The sequence below is a fragment of the Mauremys reevesii genome, linkage group 4 (assembly GCF_016161935.1).
Source record: "Mauremys reevesii isolate NIE-2019 linkage group 4, ASM1616193v1, whole genome shotgun sequence".
Classification (NCBI taxonomy): Eukaryota; Metazoa; Chordata; order Testudines; family Geoemydidae; genus Mauremys; species Mauremys reevesii.
In genome coordinates this window covers 46,539,122-46,562,648 of record NC_052626.1, presented here as the reverse complement: position 1 = coordinate 46,562,648, position 23,527 = coordinate 46,539,122, and the positions used below count along the sequence as shown (strand labels likewise).

Genomic DNA, 23,527 nt, shown 5'->3' with positions numbered 1-23,527 from the left:
GGCAGCGCTTTGAAGTGCAAGTGTAGCCAAAGCCTTAATGATGTGATAGCCAGAAGTGAACCTTTAAGCTTCTACAAAGAGCACCTAAACTATCATCCCCCAAGGAATTTGTAGGTGTTAACCTCCAACTCTCCTCCCCCGACCCCTCATCAGCCATACCATTGTAGAATGCATATGGGAGGGTCAGCAGGAGTTCAAGTTTGTTGTGAGAAAATAACTATTAGACTGACAAAAAGAGAATCCTAGAGGTGGGGAAAACAACAAAAACCCCTGCACTTGACCAGTAATGGCTGCAAACTTAAACTTAACGCAGGGGTTCTCAAACTGGGGGTCAGGACCCCTCAGGGGGTCGCAAGGTTATTACATGGGGGCCACGAGCTGTCAGCCTCCACTCCAAACCCCGCTTTGCCTCCAGCATTTATAATGGTGTTAAATATATAAAAAAAGTGTTTTTAATGTATAAGGGGGGGGTTGTCGCACTCAGAGGCTTGCTGTGTGAAAGGGGTCACCAGTACAAAAGTCTGAGAACCCCCGACTTAACACATTTTAAAACTACCTTTAACAGACAGAAGCAGCATCATCATCTTCTTAAAGCGAATTAGAAAACAATTTCCCACTTGTGTCTTACTCAAAAACCACTCTCTCCTTCCCTGCTAATCTCCCCCTACAATTTTTTTTTTTTAAAAGCCAGTTTGAACAGACAAGCAAGCTGCAGTAATCCCAGATGATAAAAAGCAAAATGGAAAGTAAGTCAGCATTTCAATTTTGTTTAAGTGAAAGCATACATTTTCTCCCAAGAAGGAGTACCAAATTTGTAGTCTACAACTGATAGTGCAGCTTCAAAATGTGCAATGCCCTGAATTCTGACTTCAGTAATTGGAATCAGACTGGATGTAGTGAAACACAGAAGCTTGAAAGATATTCCAACACCAACCAGAAGTAAGAGTACATTTCAAACACACAAAGCAGTTGCTCAGTTTTCTTTTTAAAATATAGTTAGAAGTTTTTCCACTCAATTTGCAGTAGAATGGAGGAGAACAATTCTTACAGAAATAACTTTTGTTAGCCATTGATTAAACATCACTGATGAAGAATAAACTAAAATCTGATTTCCTGATGAATGAACAAAGCAAGCTTTCTATTGTTGCTGCTCTTTTTGATATTCAAAAGCTGCTAACACTATTTTGAAGTCATGTGTGTACCTTTAATACTTTGTTGCCCAAAAAGCCTGAAAGAGAAAAGGAGACTGCATGCTTCTTTATACTGCACTACTTGGCCTCCTAGGCCCTTATGAGACATCATCTGCTCAGAGTTGGATGGAATGACCAATATCAAAAGGGTTCCATCACATGACTCCAGAATCCTTAAGTTTCTGTTTTAGTATGCAAGACTTTTATTAGGGGAGCTCAAACCAGAATATTTAATGGAAAGAGTCAATATTATGGATAACAATGGTGGAATTAAAGGCTTCTGCAGTGGAACTGAGTGCAGGCAATAAAGAGTACTTAAAACTTTAGTTTTTTGAAAATTAAACATGAAAGGACTAGTTCAATATTATGGCTTTCAGGAAGCAGAAAATCCCCAGATCCTATCAAAGATACAAAGGAGATGAATGAACAATTTCTAGACATCGGTTTTAAACTAGGATGCAATTTAGTCTGAGTGCTAATTCAGCAACCTGCTATAAAGATAAATAGATAAGAAAAAATAAATTCTAATCGCAACACTGTCCAGCTCCCAACTTCAAGATACGATTCAGGAAGCTGTCCACAAATAACATTGTTTGGAGAGAGCAAAGCTGTTCGTTCCAGATTGTTGTTTTATCAATCTGAACAAAAGTATAGTGTTTAACAAAATATAAAATCTTTCTGGATGAAGCCATAATATCCATGTTATTTCAGCGCACACCATATATATTAAAGGGTTTTGTTTCTGAAACCATTAAGTTGGTGTACAATTACAAAAAGGATTCTGAAGATGAGCCATCTGAGAATGGGGCAATAAAAAAAAAAAGTTTTCTACCAATGTCTCCAGTTTCATAGGTTGAGAGAAACAGATTTAGGGAAAGGTCCCTCTTCCTCATCCATACATGTATACAGTCTATTAATTCATGTATACATTTATAGTTGCAATATTATGTAATCTGAGGTTTCCTTTCTGTTCTTTTACTGAATTGCCATTTACTTTAGGTAGATCACAACTAGTGTTAAATAGAGTGAACTGTATTTCACAAAAATCAGTTCACTTATTATTTATATTGCAGCAATATCAAAGGTTCTAATAAAGGTCAGGGCGCCATTGTATTAATTTCTTCTACTACTGCTAAAGAAAAGTTAAACATGCAGCTCATCTGGGGAGGGATGGGGTGAACAATGATGCAACATTAATTATACATAGAGCTCAGTGTCTGTCACGGATTCCATGACTTTCTGCGACTTCTGCAGAGGCCAGTGTGGCTGACCCCTGGACTGGCCAAGCAGCTGGCTCCAGGACCTGCTGCTCAGGTGGCTCCAGGGACAGCCACACCTGTCACTGCTGGAGCGGCCCCGGGGCCAGCTGCACCGGCCTCTGCTCAGGCAGTCCCAGGGTCTGCCAAGCAGCGGTCCCTCCCCGGGCGGCCAGAGATGGTGGCCCCCTGGACGGCCAGAGCAGCAGCTGCTTAGTAGCCCCCAGGCGGCTGGTGCCACTGACCCTGGGGCACCCCTCTAGCCTCCCAAGATTTAGTCAGGGGTATTTATAGTATAAGTCATGGACAGGTCACAGGGGCTGTGAATTTTTGTTTACTGCCTGTGACCTGTCCATGACTTATACTATAAATACCCGTGACTAAATCATAGGTTTAATTATACAGCCTTTCTATTGAGCTTTTTTCCCCCAGCAAATTAAGTCTGGATGCTGGTTGCCAGATAGATCAAATATGTTGCAAGATATAAAATGCATGTATATATTTTGCAACATAGTACTTGACCTATTTTATTTAAACATACAAAGTAACAAACAGTGTCACACAAATACTAGAGCAAAGTTCTATAGCTCACTGGACATAAATACATTGCTTAAAAACACTAATTTTTAATATAGAAAATGTTGGTTCACAGAATTTATCAAAAATTCTAGCAGTTTAGCAAGGTGGTGATGTGCAAAAAGTCAGCCTACACAAAAATCCCATAACACATAGAAAACAACAATTTCAAGATTGGTAAAGAAAAGATATTTGCTATTTAAATCGCAGCTCTTACCTGTCTTTTACAATAAACTTGGCTTGATCATCTGTTTCCATTTCTTCAGCATCTTCATTCACAGTTTTAATTATACCATTTTCCTTGTTTTCCTCATTTAGCAGCTCATACTGCCCATTTTCTAAGGCTGCTCTCCAAGATTGCCTGTCTGTAACCTGCAGAAAACATGAATGAGAGCCTGCAGACTTCTGGTTGTGCCAATAATTGTACACGTTTAACTTGAATTTCAAATGAAATAAAAATATTGTGCAGAGTTCTTGTTCAGGCAAAAGAGTGAGCAGCACTGTTTGGTTCCTAGAAACGCCACTTTCCATGAAAAACTATAATGTAATACCTTAATTGCCCCCAGTGTTCCTTGATAAATTCTGTCTTCAATGTCCAAAAGAAAGTCTCTAAGTCTCAGTTCAAGCTGCTTTTCTGCAGACATTTGAAACGTATCATGTGCATTCTGTATTCTTCCCCGCCCTGATGAAAGAGGTTTGTTGTCACTTTGAGGTTTGTCTGCAATAACCAATACGCTTTTTGTTAGGGCTTCCTATTTCTTAAGTGACAAGAAAATACACTTTCAATAAATAGGATTATTAACAACAACAAAAAACAGTAGTTCTTTAAAATACCTCTCATTATTAGAAAGTATCTCAGTATTGAGATTTTCATATCATCATAGTAGAATCTAACCCAAACCCGGATCAAATAGCTACATCCCCAAAGAAAGATGGATATTAACATCCAGACCTCCTGAAAGCAAGCAGATTAAAGGGATATTGTTTACTTAAAAATCACATGCCTTTCTTAAAAGCTTTTACCTACCACTTTAACAAGTAATAGTCAGTAGTCTCTGACACTACTAACTCATTTGTCACATTGTCTAGATGTTAAGTTGACACTGTCCCTTTAAAAAAGCCAAATGAAAGAATGGGATAATAAAAGCTTTAGGATATAAAAAGAAATGTCAAACAGCACATTATAATAATAAGAGAAGTTAAATATATGCTAAAGATTGGAAGGCACAAAAAAGTTGACAGCACACTCAAAAAGATTAAACCCATAGTCTGTAAAACCATCATGGATGGCAAAAGCCTTTGTTCACGGGATGTAAGGGAGTTGGGGTGGGAGTGTGCTGAAGAGAGAAGTACACAAAAACACAGAGGCAGTCAGTCAAGAATGAGCAAAGCGGCAGCGTGTATGGCTCCGGCTGGCGCAGCAACCAGACGTGCTGCTCTGCACGATAAGTGGTAAGTGGGCCAGGGCCAGGGCCAGGACTGGGGGGTTGTATAAGGGGCATGGAGTCCCGGGGGGGCGAAGTCAAGGGACAGGGAGCGTGGGGCAGAGGTTCTGGAGGTGGCGGTCTGGGGATGGGGAACGGGGGGGTTGGATAGGGGGTGGGGTCCCAGGGGGCCTGTCAGGGGGTGGGGGTGTGGATGGGGTTGGGGGCAGTCAGGGGACTGGGAGCAGGGGGTCCCAGGAGGGGGCAATTAGGGGACAAGGAGCAGGTGGGGGGTTTGGATGGGTCAGGGCTTCTGAGGGGGGCAGTATGGGGTGGGAAGAGGTGGATAGGGGCCAGGCTGTTTGGGGAGGCACAGCCTTCCCTACCCGGCCCTCCATCCAGTTTTGCAACCCCACTGTGGCCCTTGGGCCAAAAAGTTTGCCCGCCTCTGCTCTAAGGTGTGTGTGGATGGTTCTCTTTTTGGCTTAGGCCTTGTGCATGAATCAAATGGCAGGTTGTGATTTGCAAAGAGATGATATTAAGAAAGTTGATAGGTACTGAGAAACATTTTAAATTAAGGGTTATCAGGTTCTATTCTTGTTTTGTAAGCCAGTTTTGGGGTTAGGAAGGAAGGAGGAAAACTGTAGGAACGTTACACTTCCTAAGCGCTAAGGGGGTAGGAATGCTGCCCCCAAATTTAAAGCGGCTAAAATGGTTCCCACACCCCCCCACACTTCCGGTCAAAAAACACATAAATTAAGCACTAACTAGGTGCATATCTCTAAAGTACACAGTGCATAAAGCACCAACCAAAAAAACCCCCAAAATGTTGGCTTAAGTTTGTACATGCGTATAATAGCATAATTTATAATAACCACTTATAATAAATAAACATAAACAGCCCCGTTGGGGGCGCTCCACAAAAACAAACTAACTAACTTGGCTTCGTCATTACTACAGAAAACAATAACATTTAAAGTAATACCTTGGTAATACAGTATTTTAAAGCATTTACAAACATATTGTTGATCCATTCAACTGAAGGAAATTGGGGAGTTGCTAAGTTCTGTTGCAATGGAACTCCAACCAAAAGTAAAATTGACATGGCTATATCTCATCACTGCAGCACAATTTACAAACTGTTTACCACAGAATTCTTTCTTTGTTGAATAAACTGGACCAGAGTTCCTGTCCAGAGTACATGGTTTTATCATTAGCAGTAACGGGGAAGAGGTGGAGTTTTTTACATTTATACTATAGTGTTTTCTCTGTTTGTAAATGAAAACCTAAAACATACTAAAAGAAAGAAATTTGTGTGAGACACCAATATCCATTTATATGAGGGGCACCTATCACATGGGCAATAGCTAGATGAGGAACACATCAACTATTTATATGGCACTCGTTACAAAAAAGTCAGATTGTCCAGAATCTAAAGATTTCTTTTTTTTTTTTGGTTAAAGAAAGCTTCTAGCCTCTCCTGTCTGCAGAGATAACCTTCCAAAGGAAGGCAAAACAATGAGTCTGTTGTTTCAGGCCATCTGCAACCACCCAATGATGTTAATTCCCTTACCCCCTATTAATTTGAGTGTCAATTCCAACATCCAACAGTTACATTTCACTGTTAACTTTAGCTATTCTTTAATTGTAGTAGATGTAATGGAGGTAGGAGGAAAGCCCATGGTGCTTGGAATTGGGAGTTGTTGCAGGGAAGAACATGCAGAGGGAAAGAACAGAGGACACAAAAAGAGAAAGAAAATGGAAAGAAAAAGAAAAAGGAAGAACACACAAATAAGTAAAAAGTGACAAAAAAGAGTCCTGTGGCACCATATAGACTAATAGACGTATTGGAGCATAAGCTTTCGTGGGTGAATACCCACTTTGTCAGACACATGTGGGTTTTCACCCACGAAAGCTTATGCTCCAATACGTCTATTAGTCTATAAGGTGCCACAGGACTCTGTCGCTTTTTACAGATCCAGACTAACACGGCCACCCCTCTGATACTTGACAAATAGTTAAGTAGCTCTAACCAGAAAGGGAACATATTTTCCTTAGAGTGAAGAATGTGACAAGTTTAATTACTATATAAAGGCTGTTCTCTCCCTCTGATCTCTTTGCAAACCTCCACTGACAACAGTGGGAGATCAGCTTTGGATTGAAGGGAATAGAAAGTGTCCTGGATGCACAGACTATAATTAAACAAAGAATCCAGACCACTCCTCTGAATGAGCTTACCACCCCTACCTAGAATGTCTCAAGATAGTTCACTGTGGATAACTTCACAGGAAATTTATATAATTCAAGACTCAGGCCAGGTCTACACCACAGCCTAAGTCGATACAACTTACGTTGCTCTGGGATGTGAGAAAGCCTCCTCCCCACCCCCAAGCAACGCAAGTTTCACATTGTCCATACCGGTGCTGTCTGCTTCTTGCTGAGGTGGAGTAATTATGCTGACAAGAGAGTGCACCCCCATCAGCATAGCGCATCTTCACCAGACACGCTACAGCAGCACAGCTGCATCGGTGCAGGTGCATCGATGTAGCGCTGTAATGTAGACTTGCCCTAAATTAAATACTTTGAAGATAACTGAAAAGGAAACTTTCTATGGTAAAAAAATTCCTGCAAAAAACTTCACAAATTCACTAAGTTTTTGTGAAGTATACAAGACACAGCCTTTACTTGTGTCAGTGATGTATGCAACTGTCTTACTGGTAGTATACCTATATGTAAGCCTCATTTTTTCAAAGCACAAAAAAGGTTCAGTAGTTTCAAGCAAGCTTCCAAATTTTGACACACACGAAAGCAATGTTATTCTTCAGAAAAAGCTACTTATGTTGGCACAACCTCCCTACAAGAGTATAGAAACTTATGCACGGATAAGCCTGTGCATGTCACACAGAGGCTAGCACAATTAGGTCTTTGGGCCAAATTCTTGAAAAAAGCAATCAGGCAACATATATAGTTGTTTACCCTGTTCATAGTAATCAGTTCTGCGGCGGTTTTGAATTATTTCACACATCCAGGGGCGGCTCCAGGCACCAACGCAGCAAGCATGTCGCCGTGAGGGCGGCAGTCAGGCAGGCTTCGGCGGCATGCTTGCGGGAGGTCTGCCGGTCCCACGGCTTCGGCGGTGGGTACGCCAAACGCGCGGGACCAGCAGATCACCCGCAGAAACACCACCTGACTGCTGTGCTTGGGGCAGCAAAAAACAGAGCTGCCCCTGCACACATCATCATCATCTGAAAAGCCATTCAAGTCTAAGTAATAGTAGTTGCCTCTCCTTGTGTCCTCTGTCTTCAAAGGCAGACCATCTTGTCTTTTCTTTCAGAGCAGAAATATTGAGATATCAACATACTGAAAACGAGCTCATGTCAGATACCAGTGTTCAGGATCTACCATCTACACCAAAGTTCTCTTTTACTTTTAAGACTCCCTTGCTTTTTTCCTAGCTATGCATGCTGTATCTAGTGTCTTCCCAGGTGGGAATAGCTAATTACTTCTTCAAAAGACCAACAACAGCAACTCTGATTTATGAATCAACATCAAGAAAACAGTGAAGCCGCTACTCTTCCACTGAGACACCCATGAAATACATTATCCATCACAAAAATACATTGAAACCTGTTTTCTGAAAAGCAAATAGTTCAGCTGCTAAGACATTTGGTAGAATCATTTAATCATTTTATAGGATATTCTAATAAGAATTCTTATAATGCCACTCTGAAATCAATTGTGAAAGCAAATTAAGATCAAATACATTTGGAAGAAGTTGTCCTTTACCTGGAATATGGAATTTTTCCACAGGAAAACTGTTTAGTTGTTCATATATTCTATTTTTCTCTTGTAAAAGAGTTTCTTTTAAGGCACTCTCCCTATGTCCTCGGGAATTCAGAGCCTCTAGGAGTTGATCCAGTTGTTCCCGAGAATTGTAAAAGCACCAGCGGTTTGGCTTATATACTGGTCTTGGCACCTCTACAGCAACACTGGTATATGAATCTTGGTCAATATTGGAGGTAGATTCAGATGACTTCAAAGACTCTCCAGTTTTAGTGGATACCTGAAGTTCGTTTGTGATGTGAGACGGTATGCTATTCTGAAAGGAAGAGGGTCGAGGCAATAACATGTCTTCTGTGAGACCAGAATAGTCCTCTTCTATAAACAATCCAGGAACGGAGGGGAAAATCCAGTAGCGTCGGTACATGCGGTCACGACCCAGTGGAGAGATATTGGTGCAGGCTGTAGCATTCTGAATCTTTTCTATAAGTTCCTTCTCTTTCTTTTGTTGCTCCCGTTTTAAAGCTTCTTCCTCCTCAGCAGTAAGAGGTTCACTCTTTTCACAAGTCTCGTCTTGCCTTGTAAATTCCTTAAATCCATTTTGCCCCCTCTTACCTAAAAATGAAAGGAAGAAAACTGACAGTATTGTACTTGTAACCGCCATTATTAGCATAGATCTGTGGTCACCAATCCATCAATTGCGATTGACTCATTGATCCTGGGGACTCTCCCAGTTGATTGTGATCTCTGGTGGTGTAGCGGGGCTGCCGCTAAGGCAGGCTCCCTGCCTGACGCAGCCCCACACCATTCCTGGAAGCAGCCAGCACACCCCCGGGGAGTGGGCAGCGGTCTCTTCGCACTGCTCCTGCCTGCAAGCACCGCCCCCACACTTCCCACTGGCTGGGAATGAGGAACTGTGGCCAATGGGAAATTAGAGGGCGGTGCCTGCAGAGAGAGGCAGCGAGCAGAGCCACATGTCCCCCACCCCACTCCCAGGGGCCGCAGAGGCACATTGGCCCCTTCTGGGAGTGGTGTGGGGCCGGGGCAGGCAGGGAGCCTGCCTTAGCCTCACTGTGCCGCTGCCTGGGAGCCGCCCATGGTAAGTGCTGCCCGGCAGGAGGGTGCACCCCAACCCTGGAACCAGCACCTGGGCTGCACCCCAACCCTCTGCCCCAGGCTCAGGCCAGAGCCTCCTCCCACACTGTGAATCCCTTGGCCCCAGCCCAGAGCCTGCACCCCCTCCAGAACCCCAACCCCCTGCCCCAGCCCAGTGAATATAAGTGAGGGTAGGGGAGAGTAAGCGATGGAGAGAGGGGGAGATGGAGTGGGCAGGGCTTTGGGGAAGGGGCAGGGTAAAGGGTTGCCCTTAAATTCAAAAAGTGATCGTGGGCGTAAAAAGGTTGGAGACCACTGGCTTAGATTCTCCCACTTTCTAACAAAAGTGTTGTGAATAATCAGGTTAACATTATCACTGGTCAATAGCAAGGAACAAAATCTACTTGCATACATAGAGGAAAGGTCTGTTTAGAACAGTTTCTCCTTCCAGAACCTAGAACAAGTTTTATTTATTGTTCTTTATAATTATTTATACCATTGAGACTATATAGGTGTTACAGACAATCTCTCATGGCAGACTAAGTAAAATTGTAAGGATTTTACAGAAAAACCACCACACAAAGTTCTGGCCTTGCTTTTACTGCCATGAAATCTACTTAAAAAACCCACAAATCAAACAAACACACACTGTATACAAACATACATTTAAATCCCAGTTCTATGAAAAATTTGTTCACAATAAAGTAATTTACTACCTTAATTTTCAACGTGGACTTGCTGAAAACATTCCAGTATGTGTTTTAATGAGTAAAACTGTAATAAAGTCGAAGACCCTGCCAGCAACACAGGCTGAGATAGTTAAATTGGAAAGAAGAACTTGATGTTGAAACAAAGGACAGGGAATCAGGCAATCTGCATTTTATTCCTAGCTTTTACATAGACTTCCTGTGTAATTGTGCTCAGTTTCCTCCATTTGTAAAATGTGAATAGTAATATTTGCCTACCATATAGGCAGAATGCTATTCTAAGGCTTAACACATTAGTGTTTAAAAAAATAAATACTTTTTTTTTAAGCTTTTGCAAACATTTGTGATTCTCATATCTCAATATCCAATGGAAAGCACTACAGAATGAATAGCATTATGATAAGACTCAGGATTCCTATTCCATGTATCAATGGAGGTCCAAAATCACCAAGGGCTTTCAGAAGCGAAGACCCTCGCACAAAGCCCGCGGAGGTAGAAAATGTCCATCCAAGAGGAATAGCAAGTTAGACAACTTTCACCTCTGGAGGCCCCACAGACAGCCTGTAAGCCACAGTGTTGCATGATTCTGTGCAGCTCACTTGCAGTCCCTCCTAGATGAATTCCTCGGAAGCTCCTAGGGGGAGATTAAAGCTATCTGGGGGTAAATCTGGGCCTGGGTGCATCAGGCCTCACACCTCCCTCCTTCAATAGAATTAATTAGTTAAGTGGTATAAATCACCTTAAAGAACACTATGGAAAAATTATTGGGTTCTTAAATTCTACAAAAGATGAAGTGCCTGAAAATGAGTCAGCCACCATTCGAGATTCATGTAGAGCACTAGTAACTAACAGTTTTTCAAGCCACAGCCTATCTCCGGTCTTTCACTCACACTCACACACAGAGTCCAGAAGGCAATGAGAGAAGACAAAGAGGAATAGAAGCACTAGAGTACATAGGACTGAGAGCTAAAAGAGGACTCAAACCAGCTCAATTAATTTATTAACTCATTATGATCAAGGTCTTTTTTCTTTACATTTACAATGAAGATTAATGCTTTTTAAAGGTTTACTAGAAAAGTAAAAATTTGCCCAATTGTTGGTTTATACATACATACGTACATACAAGTACACAGTCATTTATTTTTTTACCTCTTCTTCCTTTTTTGTTTGGTCCTGGTTCTTCCTCATCCTCTGTCACTGTGTCCAAGTCTTGTTCCTTCTGTTCAATTTCTTTGCTCTCTGTACTAGTATCAAGGTCTTCCCGTTCCTCTTCCCTGATGGGATAGTACAACAAAAGTCCATAGTCAAAGAACTGAATGAAGCTGGCAAAGAACATACTGTACTTTGCAGAATGTGCTTTACAATTAGTATTTTATCATCAAAAGTTGCCCTGTGAAGAATTGTAGATGTATTTTTTCCTTTTATTATACTACTTCACTATTCAACAGAAATGACTACGTATAGTCGAACTTCACATCCTAATGTAAGAATATAGATTGGGGGGAGCAGAGGGGGTAGAAAACAAACAAACACACACACACACACACACACTTTAAAAGAGATATAGGAAATATTTCCTAGAAACCAAAACATTGAGCCATAACCACAGAAATACTGTATTAAAGCCTAATCTGGGGCTTAACTATTTTTAAATACCATTCCAAACATTTAAAGACATTTTATAGTTTTAAAACCAGATCCTCGTGGTGTACATCAGCGTAGCTCTACTGAATTCAGCAGAGCTTTGCCATTTTTCGCCAGCTGAGGATGCAGCCTTTAGTTTTTATTTTACATGGTTTGCAGTGCCCTCTTAGAAAACTGAAAATACATTTCCCCTACCCAGATTTGTACCATTTACTAAGCACTGATTTTTATAGGGTGGTTATTACACATTATGACTCCAATCTTGCAAATACTTAACATGCTTAACTTTAGAGCATACAAGTAGCAGTCCATGAGACTACGCTAATATCTAAAGTTAAGCATATACATACATTTTTGCATGATTAGACTCCTGAAAAATACAATTTAGTGTCTTAAGAAAAGCATACTTATGCAGCAGCACATGCACAAGTCTTGCTTATGGAAATACAGGGTTCTATCAGTGTAAAAACCTCAGATCTATGAAGATAATCAAGAATAGCATGCTGGCTAAGAATAAAATATTTATGTTATAGTTCAAACAGAAGTTATGGGCTTGATGCAGAAATTACTGAATGAGGTACTCTGTACTCCTACATAACACTGGTGAAAGTAATCATCATAATGGTCCCTTCTGCCCTTAAAAATCTATGACGAGCTACAGTCATCCAAGTTAGTAAATTAGAAAAATCAAATACTAACGTTAACCTCACAAACTGCTACTGTCAGACACCATGGCTTTACTTGCTTATAGAAAATATCTGTTTTCAACAACCCTTTTCTATTATTTTAAAAAGAAAATGGTATTGTTTTATACAATCATTTTTCCTTTTGTTTCTGTAATCAACATTAAGGACCAGATTTCCCAGTGGGTATAAACTGGCATAGTTCCACTTAAGAAAAAAGATTTACACTGCCTTAGGCTCTGGTCCTATACACCAAAAACAACCATTTTGAAAAGCAGGCTCAAAATTGTATTTATCATATTAGAATACTGATCCGACCCAACAGACACTTCTGCAGCAGGATTCCTTTGCTCCTCTTCCTTCAGCTTCTCCTGTTTCTCCTTCATCTTTTGTTCTTGTTCTTTTAATCTTTCTTCCTTCCTCTTACGTATCCTAAGGATAGGGGGAATATAAAAAAAAGCAATTAACATATAAAGAAAGTGCCTAATTTAATCTGGTTATGTCCCTTTCCTTTATAATAAGCACCACGGGATGAAAATGCTAATTTAAGGGCAGGAACTCATCTTTGTATAATGCCTAGCACAACAGGGCCTCAATCCTGATTGAGGCCTTAGGCGGCTGGCATAATACAAAAAACAGTAATTGTTACTTCAGATCCAGCAGCTAAGTTTTTGATGTAAAGGAGTCCCACCTAGTTTTATCTTGGTTATGTTCACTTCTTACCTTGCTGCTGCTGCTTCTCTTTCTTTGCGATGTTGTTCTGCCTTTAACTCTCTGAATTCCTGTTTTGCCTGTCGTAATACATCAACAGAGTCCTCAATGAAATCTCGAGTGGAGACGAGAGTCAGAAGCTTCCCGCAGAGAGCATGAAGAATCTTCATCTTTTCCCCTGATAAAATTCACGTTAATGGTTTATGCTTCATTATAAAAGATGCAGAAGTACTCTTTATATAGTGAGCTTCAGGCCCAAAATAGCTTCTTAACTGAAGAAATGACATATCAAATCAAGCAGACATTGTCAGATGTGCAGGGTTAAGATGAAATGCTAAAATTTTTTGTTGGCAATTGTGCCATGAGGTAACTAACCAGACCAGTTTAGTTATAACCTATAGTTATGATTTTTTACTTCTGCAGTCTACTAAACTAAGAACTGTGATCATTGCACAAATGAATTTCCAGTGTGAATTTTTCAGCTACATGTTATCCTAGAAAAGTATTACATAGGCATTTTTAGCAGTACAAAAAGGTAGAAAGTATTTAGTTTTGGAAGACAGACATCCGCTAAGATTTATATTGTTTGAAATTCACACTGGGAAACACTGATAATACGAAAGAAAAAAATCATCTCAAAACATAGAAGCTACCACTACCATACCTTAAATTAAAGTCTCATTTGAAACATTTGACACACCTGGGAAATGATTAATCAGGGTGCAATTTATGTCTTAAATATTATGTATCTTGTACCAGACAAAAGGAAATAGCAATTTAAAAAATAAGTAAAATAAATCTGCAAGTGTGAGGATACCAACTTAAAGCTAGTATGTGCAGTGACATAACTTTCAAACTAACATTATTCATTCACCTTGTGATCAAAAGCATATGTGGCAATATCTGGCAAGAACATTACCCAGACAGGACATTTTCTCCCAGGAGAAAGTCACAGGTTACACCAATGACAAAGCACTAATCTGAAGGTAGTAAACATGAGGCTCTAAACAAACAAGGACATTTTACGAGTTAGGTGAGCTGTAAAGCAGAATTATTGTTTTAAATCTTTTTTCCTGGGTAATTGAGTTTGAAGCACAACATATGGCATATTTTTGCAGATATCCTAACTCTTATTTTAGGTTCTGCTGTATCTATCTTAAAATATAGATATTCTGTTTTACTAATTTGAATTAAACCTTGGGATTGGGGGGAGGGGGGGGGGAAAAGAGGGTGGACAGAGAAATTCTGACTAATGCTTTCAAAGGGAACCTTGCCTCTGTCCTCTCAGGGACACATACAAACTGCATATACGTTTGTCTTGTTGCTGGGTATAGACACAGAAAGGGCTGTGGCCATTATGTCTATGAACCATCTCAGAAAGTATGTTGTGGGCACAAAACAGACAGGGCAACCTAAAAATAGCAGGTTATATCACAGTGATTGACTCAGCTTTCTAGTTTTGCTCTGTGGATCAATGAAGAGAATTCGTTGGATGAGCTCACTCTTGGAATGTCTACACAACAAGCCATGTGGGTTCAGGACCTACTGACATTCTATCTTTCAGGCAGAAATGTATAGATTTGATGTACACTGAGACAAGTTCAAGATACTATATATCCATCTTTATGCAGTCACTTAGCTTGAAATCTGGAAAATGCCATTTTCCAAAGGATCAAAGATTCTCCTGGCTATTGAATCTGAAGATAGTCCATTTGAAGGACTTTAGTTATTCAGTAACTGGATTCTTTTTATTTCTTTCCTCCACAAAGCCATGCCCTTGAGATAGTCTCTCAAAGAATGCCATATGTTACGGAAGATGGGAGCAACTGGTTTTGAAACACATATAAGCTGACCCAGCCAAAAACATGTACATTTGCATCCAAGTACAAGCACTAATGCACACAGGATGTGTGAAACAAGAGCAGGGGCGGCTCTAGGCACCAGCGGGCCAAGCGCCCGCTTGGGGCGGCATCCTGGGGAGGGCGGCATTTGGCTCCGGTTGAGCTCCCGCCGGCATGCCTGCGGCAGGTCCACCGGAGCCCGGGACGAGCGGACCTGCCGCAGTCATGCCTGCGGCGGGTCCCGTCTTCCCGCGGCTCCGGTTGAGCTCCCGCAGGCATGACTGCGGCAGGTCCGCTCGTCCCGGCGGGAGCTCAACCGGAGCCAAATACCGCCCTCCCCAGGATGCCGGAGCCGCGGGAAGAGGGGACCCGCCGCGGGACTGGGGAAGGGCGGCGCAGCGCTCCGCGCTGCTTGGGGCAGCCTACTTTGTAGAGCCGCCCCTGAACAAGAGGCAACTGACGTTGTACAAAACAGAAATTTCTTGAAATAGACACTTTTATTAGTGTCTACATAACTGCCAACTGAGAAATGCAGTAGAGCAGACAAAGTTCCAATTTGTTTCAGTGGGAAACAAGAAGTTCTGAGACTTCATCATGTGCCTTATTACTTAAGTAGGAATTTCTGGGTTCCTTATTCATATAAATCACCAGTGTTAAAAAAATCATGAACAGAGGGAAGCCTCCTCCAGAGTGCAATAAGTAGGAAAAAGGGAATCTGTGTGTCCAGTATCTTGAGGCATTTTAGAAACAAAAGTAGCTTTAAAAATTGCTTATGGCCAATTAAGTTTGTATACCTTAGTAGTATAGCTGTTGTCAGTAAAAATATTCACAGAAGCATACTGCACTTGGGAATTTCTGGACTGACAATCCTGGAGGTGGAGGTCCTCTACTTAACTACAGAATAGGCAGCAACAGTGTAAGCTGCCCAGCCACTGCCCCACCTGAACTCTGACCTGAATGGAATGCTTCTAGGAATGAAAGGGTAATTTTATTTCCACACCCATTCAATCTTTGACCTCTTAGTGAGACCACCTATAATGGTTCCAGTTGGGGTGATAGTTTTTTTGACATGGATACCTGTCTCCCCAAAAACTGAAGTGAGACTGCCAATTTGTTTTACACAGGACAAATGGGTGTTAAATAACTTTTGGTCCCTGGGCTACATTTAAAATTGGCCCCCTAGAGAATGGCTTTGAATCATCTTAAACATGACATTCATTTTGTTTTATTACCTGGTGACAAATCATACACTGAAGTACTTGAGAGTTTCTTCAACAGACCAGGATTACTCAATCTCAGCTCCATGCAAGCATCATCTGTAGCATCAAAACCTCCTCGTTTTTGGTAACGATACTTTGCATTTGCTGATGTTACATCAGCGCCTGATGCTAAGATGTGAAGTCTGAGAATCTCAGAAAGAGTGCAGCTGTCGAGATCCAAATTTTTCAAATTGCAGCCTATAGTTAATAACAGTGAGAAGTTATTTTGCATTGAGACCAACAATATATACCAAGCAATGTAAAATGTGCTTTTTAAAAAAAATATAGAGCAAGATAAAACACATAAATGAAACAAAAAATGAAACCCACACATACCCTGATGTAACTGGGGCCATGCAGCTGCCAAAGTTGCAACTGCAAACAGTGCAGATTTTGTGGGGTCTGCATCTTCATCCAAAGCCTCTGTTAAATCTTTAAGGAAATAAAGACTTTATTCTAATGCAAAATTAAAACTTGGATTTTTGGGGGGAAGAGAGAAAAGGCCTTTTAAAATAGTGCAAAGACAAAGAAAATAGCGTGACATTCACAGAAACTTCAACGTATTCAAGACTTAGGCTATGTCTACACTACCGCTGTAAGTCGACCTAAGTTACGCAACTCCAGCTATGTGAATAACATAGCTGGAGTTGATGTAGCTTAGGTCAACTTACCTTACTGTTCTCGTTCCGGGTGGAGTACCAGGGTCGACCAGAGAATGCTCTGCGGTTAATTTAGCGGGTCTTCAATAGACCCACTAAATTGACCCCCGGTGCATCGATCACTGGAACGTCGATCCGGCAGTAGCGTAGACATAGCCTCAGTTCAACAAACAAGTTAAATATATGCTGCCTAATGTCCACCTAAGCAGTATGTACACTAAGGACATGCAACATTCACTAAAAGCCGTTTTCACAATGCACAAGCGACTAAAGTTGCTAAAGCGCTGACATGGAGCAAACATGCACACTGGAGACAGAAGGAAGGGAATGGAATACCAGGGAATACACTTGAAAGAGAAAAATTCACAAATCAAACTCCATCCTATCCTGCATGTTCCAGCAATTTCATCATTTCCTTATTACCATTTTGTTTTTTTATGAAGAACTAGCCAAAAAAATTTTTACACTTTGGATGCTAGCATCCATCACCATTTTTTTTTTAATCAGACTTTTATATAGAAGTTTACACATTCCACACAAATATGATCAGAATGGTAATCCATTAAAAGCAAGCCAGATGTAAACAAACACTACACAGCAGCAGCAAAAACAGCTCATCCATGGGGAGGCAAACTGAATTCCCTCTTCTTAAACAACGTTTCCTTGGCACTTACAGGTAAGTTCTCCAGACGGTTGACAGAGTTGGGTCAGCCTTGCACACTAGTTCAACAACTTTACCCTATTCAAGTCCAAGTCATTATGAAGTGTTACGGTCACCAAGTTAACAGGCAAAGGAGCTATAGGTCCAAACTGAACAAGACTGCGTAAATAGTGGGTTTACAACTATTAAATAACATTCTTGCATCACGATTAACGCTGTCTGAAAGCTTTTACCCAGATATTACAAAGTGGACATTATCACTTTTCCACATCTCTTACATAAAACTCCAATTCTGAAAAAAACAACACTTTTTTGTTAGTCTCTAAGGTGCCACAAGTACTCCTGTTCTTTTCACTTTTCTTGGGTGTTCTCTTGAAGTGTTGCCTGCTTTTCAAATCTAGCATGTTTTAGAAAGTAGAACAAACTGCTCACTGCTACAAACCTCCTTGACTAGTGTGACAGAGGAGAAGCTGTACAAGAATGTCTAATTCTTCTATGAAAGAGAGATAAGTTGTCTGAACAAGAGCAGCAAGAAATGAAAATCCAGAGGCTCCAAATGAAAGTAGTAGTAAAAAAGTAGTACTATCTGCAGTCCCACAACAGATGGCCAATTAGAAGTAAAATGGTGTTTTTGCAATAGCGAGCCCTGCAAACTCTAACTGCAATCTGAAAGTCAAGTTGGATTATTTCTATTTCACACATCACCAACAATAATTTAGTTAACTATTCTGCTGATGTAGGAGACAACAAAATCCACCTAATTTTCTCTTAGCTGTGTTGGCCCTGCATTGCTACCAGGAGTTAAAAATGTAGTTTATTCAGTAAAATAAGCAGTTAGTTTTAATAAAACAGCATCCAAATGTGCTAGATGTTGTACAAACACCTAGGAGACCAGTCCTGAGACTCTAAATACACACAGAGAGCAGACTTTGTTACTTAAGATGCTGCCATTTTTAATATACAGTCACCTTGCAGATGAGGACTACGTTTTAAGGACTAAACTGTGACTGACAGTTGCATGGGTGTGCAAGGGTCATAAGACTCACAGAGTCTTCCTGTCTGTCTTACATCTGTCACATAGGGGCCAGGCACACACAGAGTCATTGTTCTCACCTGAGCGCAAGAACTAAGTAGAGCAAGTGCCTATAGCTAACTCTGGGGAAGCAGGGCCAAGTAGGGCCATGGCTTCCTGTCCCTACTAGTCAGCAAGTTTGGCAGGCCAAAGCGGTACACATACTGAACCCTGCTTCATGAGCAGGGCAATAGTTGCTCTCCCTGTCTACACTAAGAAGCTCTGGGGTGGCACAGTGCCTTCTGGGGCCTCATTTCAGTAGCTAGTGCCCTTATAGGGGATTTCCTGATCCAGGTATCTTCTATGAACACACTCTCCTGGAAGCTAACAAACAAGAGGGATTTCTCTGTTAGAATGAGGTGTTATAGCATAATAGATGCTTCAGTTTATTATTTTAAAATCGTACACCAACTACTGGTTTGTGGGTTTTGTCAATAAGAGACAATAAAAGGACCAAAGAAGATACAGGGAGATTTTCCTACCTGTAATACAGGTTTCTATGATTTGGCATTTGACAATCTAGATCACTGAGATTATTTCTGTTACAGCAGAAGGAATCTTATTGGCATACACGCCAAATTTTTTTAGTAAAAAAGGGAAGCACCAGAGAAGGGAGTCGGCTTATGAACAGGTATAGAGAGGGAGAGGTGGGACACAGCCCCTCCCCCCAACAGAGGGAGCAAGGAGAGGCAGCACAGCCAGCAGAGAAGAGGCGGGGCCAGAGTCTCTCCACTTCTGGCCATGGTGCTCTCCCCCCAGCCTCCAAAACAGCTGCAGCTCTGACGCTGGCCGTGCCGCTCGGTCCCACCCCCCAGAGCAGGCTGTGGCCATGCCCCCCGGCCCAGCCCGCTGGAACATGCTGCGGCCATGCCACCCCGCCTGGCCTGCTGGAGAACGCTGCAGCCGCGCTGCCCAGCCTGCCAGAGCAGCTCTAGCCAGGTCAGAGACATCCTCCCCTGGCCCTCCCCAGATAAGGTGGGAAGAGATGAGATAGGGAGAGAGTGTGGGGGTCCCGGGCTAGGGATGGGGTCATGGGGGGGGGATTGCTCCCGTGACTCGCAGCTTCTCCCCCCCCCCGAAAAAAATTTCCCCACCGGTTGCTGTCCTGGCCCGTCGGTAAGCAACTGGCGCACTAGGACACTTTGATTACTTAGGTAAACCTCCGTGCCTGCGGACGCTCGAGGCAAACAGACCATCTCAACCCGCCAGCAACTTATCCTGATGGCCTGGGAGCCAAAGTTTGCTGACTCCTGAATTATAGGGTTGGCTTATGAACAGGTTATAAAAATTTTCCATTTTTACTTATCCATCTTTGGGGCGGGGCGGGGGGGGGGAGGTGTCAGCTTATAAGTGAACCAGCTTATGATCGAGTATAAACGGTATGCTTTCTCTGCTAAGAACTCTCCTTAGAGACTAGAAATTATTTTCTTTCAAGACAACTTTAAATTTTCTTCATTTGCTCCCCATTTTAAAAATAATTGGGATAACACAGCACTATCAAATATTAAAGGAATATGGTCAGTTTATGTCCAATTCTACTTCTTTCCAATCCCCATCAAAACATAAAGTTTTAAATTAACACTGTGGTAGGAAGAAAGATTAAAGCAGTCTGATTAGATTTTAACATTCTCATGCCTGGCCAGATTCTGCAAGCCCTCCCTGTGACGTCAGGGAGTGTTCTGTGGGCAGAGAGCATTCCAGGAACAGGCTCATAGTGTTCCCAACCCAGATACTACAGCATTGTTCCAGTGCATGAAAACTCAAAACTGAAACTATTAGAGATAAAGACCTGTATATTGGACTTGTTGACAGCTTAAAATAACTTCCTTTTGATGTTAGCAGTTACAAGATAAATTTTCAATGGACATTGCATGCCTCTCAAAAGATTGCTCCTGCAATCTAAGAATTGAGCCCAGAGGCAAAGGTAGCTAAATCAATCTATGAAGTGTCCTCCTAATTTAAGGAAATGGTGGCCCCCTGATATCCAAGAGTGTGCATGCATAGTTAGTACTTGCTTTCAAAGGAAGTGAGTACTGAATTTCCAGTTAGATAATATTATTTGGGTCTCTAATTTCAAGGGGGAGGGGGAAGAAAATCAGGCTTGAGTCAAGGACAATTTGCAACTACAGATGAAGGCTAGCGTGATGGCTCAGGAGCATGTCTATTCTCCCAACCTGCAGGAGAAATATCTAACATTGCTGAAAGAGCGAGAAAAGAAGGGAACAGAGGGAAACATTGAAGTTTTCAACACATATACAAACCGCTAAATGCCTAGTGTGCTTTGCTGGGTATAATAATGTGAAACGCTTGCTTTTTTTAAAGGAACTTTTTTCTCCCCTCTTCTCCTCCCTCCCCTCCGTTTGCAGCTATAGCTGCATTTAAAAACAAACAAAAACAAAACACGTTTATATCTTGCCATACATAAAATAAAGAATGCTAATATAAACAAAGTTTATGTAGTTTACTTTTAAAGTTAATTACACTGGAATTTCAGTTTTTAATAGTAAAGTTAAGGTCTAACCTTTGGTCTCAGCATCAGCTATTTGATCTTTGGCCACTTCCTCTTCCTCTTCTGCCATTGCCTGGAAAATGGCAGTCAGGAAGAAAAAGAGCAATTCACATAGTGGGCCTTCACTATCATTTCCTGCAAGAGCTTCTTCTAACACTTCTGTGAATAAAATTTAAGAGGTGTCACTTTTGTCACAGTGCTGTAAGAGCAAATATGAAGTGAAGAATTAAAACATTTTTCCATAGGTAATAGACAAGTAGGTGTACAACAAATTAATGTGTTAGAGGAAAATATTTTTAGGGGTTGCTGGAAAAAGGAAGTGTTGACAAACAATGCCCATTTGTTAACACATTAATATAAAAGAGTAAGTAAGAAATTCAAGAAAAAGATATTTGTAAAACAGCAGACTAAACCCTACTATATTAGAAGTCATGTAAATTTCAGAGCTCCCACCACAAGCTGATTGAGAAAAGCTAAACTGGAGAGTAGTTCAAGTATTTAATAAGAGTTCATTTTAATGTAAACAAATTCTGCAACTATCATAAATGCACACATGAGATACATGGGAGAACAATGTAAACGAAAGCACATCACCAAATGATAACTTGCCTAGAGTAAGTCCTTCTGGAAACTCATCTTGAAGATCAAAAAGTTCCCCAAATGCATGAAGGAATTCTAAGACCATCAGAGCATCACCAAAGATCTCAGGTGGCAGTCTCGTCTTCACTGGAGTTGGAACTGGAAGTTCCTGCAACACAAAGGAAACAACCCAAAACTTCATTGCATTTCAGCAGAATACACAAGTACTTAACAGACACACAAAGTTTGTTACCATCAAGGTGAGTGGTATAAATTTGGCATCAGTAAGTCCTTTATACACCCTACAGAGCTATTATTAATAATAATACAGCAAGATCTTGCAGTAGGATTGTTATTAAAGCTATAGTGCAATCAAACTTTCAAGTGCATATAGCTCAAAGGTAAATCCTTAAATGTATAATTTAGCTAACCTTATGAATCTAAGTGCATTTTAGTCTCTTGTTCTAAACCAGGATGTGGATCAGAGTTAGTTATTCCAAGAACTCCAATTGCCAGTTTCTCCCCTTCAAACCATTTCCTCCTCACAGATTTTATAGGATCTCAATCTGCAGAATTGTCCATGCCAGCAAAATAAATAAATAAAATACAATAAAAATTGCTCTCTTAGACTACTCAGTAAGACTTACAAAAAATATGACAAGAATTCCAAATCAGGATGGCCAGGGCCGGTCTAGTGAATTAGTATGTGCCTAGCATTTGTCATACGGTAGAACCTCAGAGTTACGAATAACCTCCATTCCCCAGGTTTCGTAACTCTGAACAAAACGTTATGATTGTTCTTTCAAAAGTTTACAACTGAAGAGTGACTTAATACAGCTTTGAAACTTTACTATGCAGAAGAAAAATGCTGTCCCCCCCCCCTTTTTAAGTAGTTTATGTTTAACAGTAGTGTACTATTTGCTTTTTTTCCCCTTCTTTTCTTTCTTTTTGGGGGATGTGTGTCTCTGCTGCTGCCTGATGGTGTACTTCCAGTTCCGAATGGGGTGTGTGGTTGACTGGTCAATTCGTAACTCTGGTGTTCTACTGCAATTGCTTTGCCAATGAGGACATATGGCTGGAGGTGTTTTAGATTGGCTTGATCTTGACCACATAAAGAGAGGTATAATCAACCTTTCACAATGATCGCATCTGACTTTTGATTTATGGTTTTAAGTAGAAGCATTTACAAAAATATGCAAGATTTGTTTCTAGGTAGGTAGTCAGAGTCAAAAATTAATGAAGAATGGCTCCTCTCCAGGATACTGGGAATCCAGAAACAAAGCTCAAAACAATTGATGGATGGTGATGTTCATGCTTAAAGTAGCTCATAATATTTCTGAGTAAGGTTCAGATTCTTTAGGAAGGGTGGAATCTAAGGACAGGTACATAAAAGTCATTCACAGATAGATAAGAGATAAGTCAGCATTTTAGCTGTTCTATGCCAAAGAAAATACACAGCAGCCAAGCAGAACTAGGACCCAACCTGTAAGCCTGAGTTCACAGGTATTTCAGATGCAGACCACTATCTTTTCTCTAAGATAACTCTTGATGTGCTAGAATGTGACTAGAGACACCACTGACAGATCTGTTAATCCATCTTTAAACATGACAGGGTCATCTTTTACCTCAGTTGAATGATGAATGAAGCAACTCCTGTTACCTTTCTCCCCACATCTCATTTTGCCTTTTCAAGTATATGCAAAACACTGCTGATAACTTCCTCTTGTTGATCCGATCACACCATTCTCCTCCTCTGGCTTCCTCCCTCCTTTCATACGCAGCTCAAAATTTTTCATTCTCACCTTCAGATCCCTGCACAACTCCATACCTCGGTGCATTCTCAGCTCTCATTTCCACTATACCCCTCTCCTTCTACGCTTA

At 41.1% G+C, this 23,527-nt stretch overlaps 1 protein-coding gene across 7 annotated transcripts in view; it reads right to left on the bottom strand.

The window, feature by feature from the left end:
• The window catches only part of BAZ1A (bromodomain adjacent to zinc finger domain 1A), a 111,259-nt gene that overhangs the window by 23,353 nt on the left and 64,379 nt on the right, over window positions 1-23,527 (bottom strand). For 4 of the 7 annotated variants that reach the window (XM_039534964.1, XM_039534965.1, XM_039534968.1 and 1 more), the window contains 10 exons: window positions 21,677-21,815; window positions 21,080-21,226; window positions 16,503-16,598; window positions 16,140-16,364; window positions 13,079-13,244; window positions 12,674-12,787; window positions 11,178-11,302; window positions 8,233-8,841; window positions 3,574-3,740; window positions 3,240-3,394 (listed from right to left, as the gene is read on the bottom strand). In XM_039534964.1, coding sequence (XP_039390898.1) covers window positions 3,240-3,394; window positions 3,574-3,740; window positions 8,233-8,841; window positions 11,178-11,302; window positions 12,674-12,787; window positions 13,079-13,244; window positions 16,140-16,364; window positions 16,503-16,598; window positions 21,080-21,226; window positions 21,677-21,815 — 1,943 coding nt within the window. The remainder of the gene's footprint in view (window positions 1-3,239; window positions 3,395-3,573; window positions 3,741-8,232; window positions 8,842-11,177; window positions 11,303-12,673; window positions 12,788-13,078; window positions 13,245-16,139; window positions 16,365-16,502; window positions 16,599-21,079; window positions 21,227-21,676; window positions 21,816-23,527) is intronic. The other 3 variants (XM_039534967.1, XM_039534966.1, XM_039534969.1) reach the window with 3 other exon arrangements.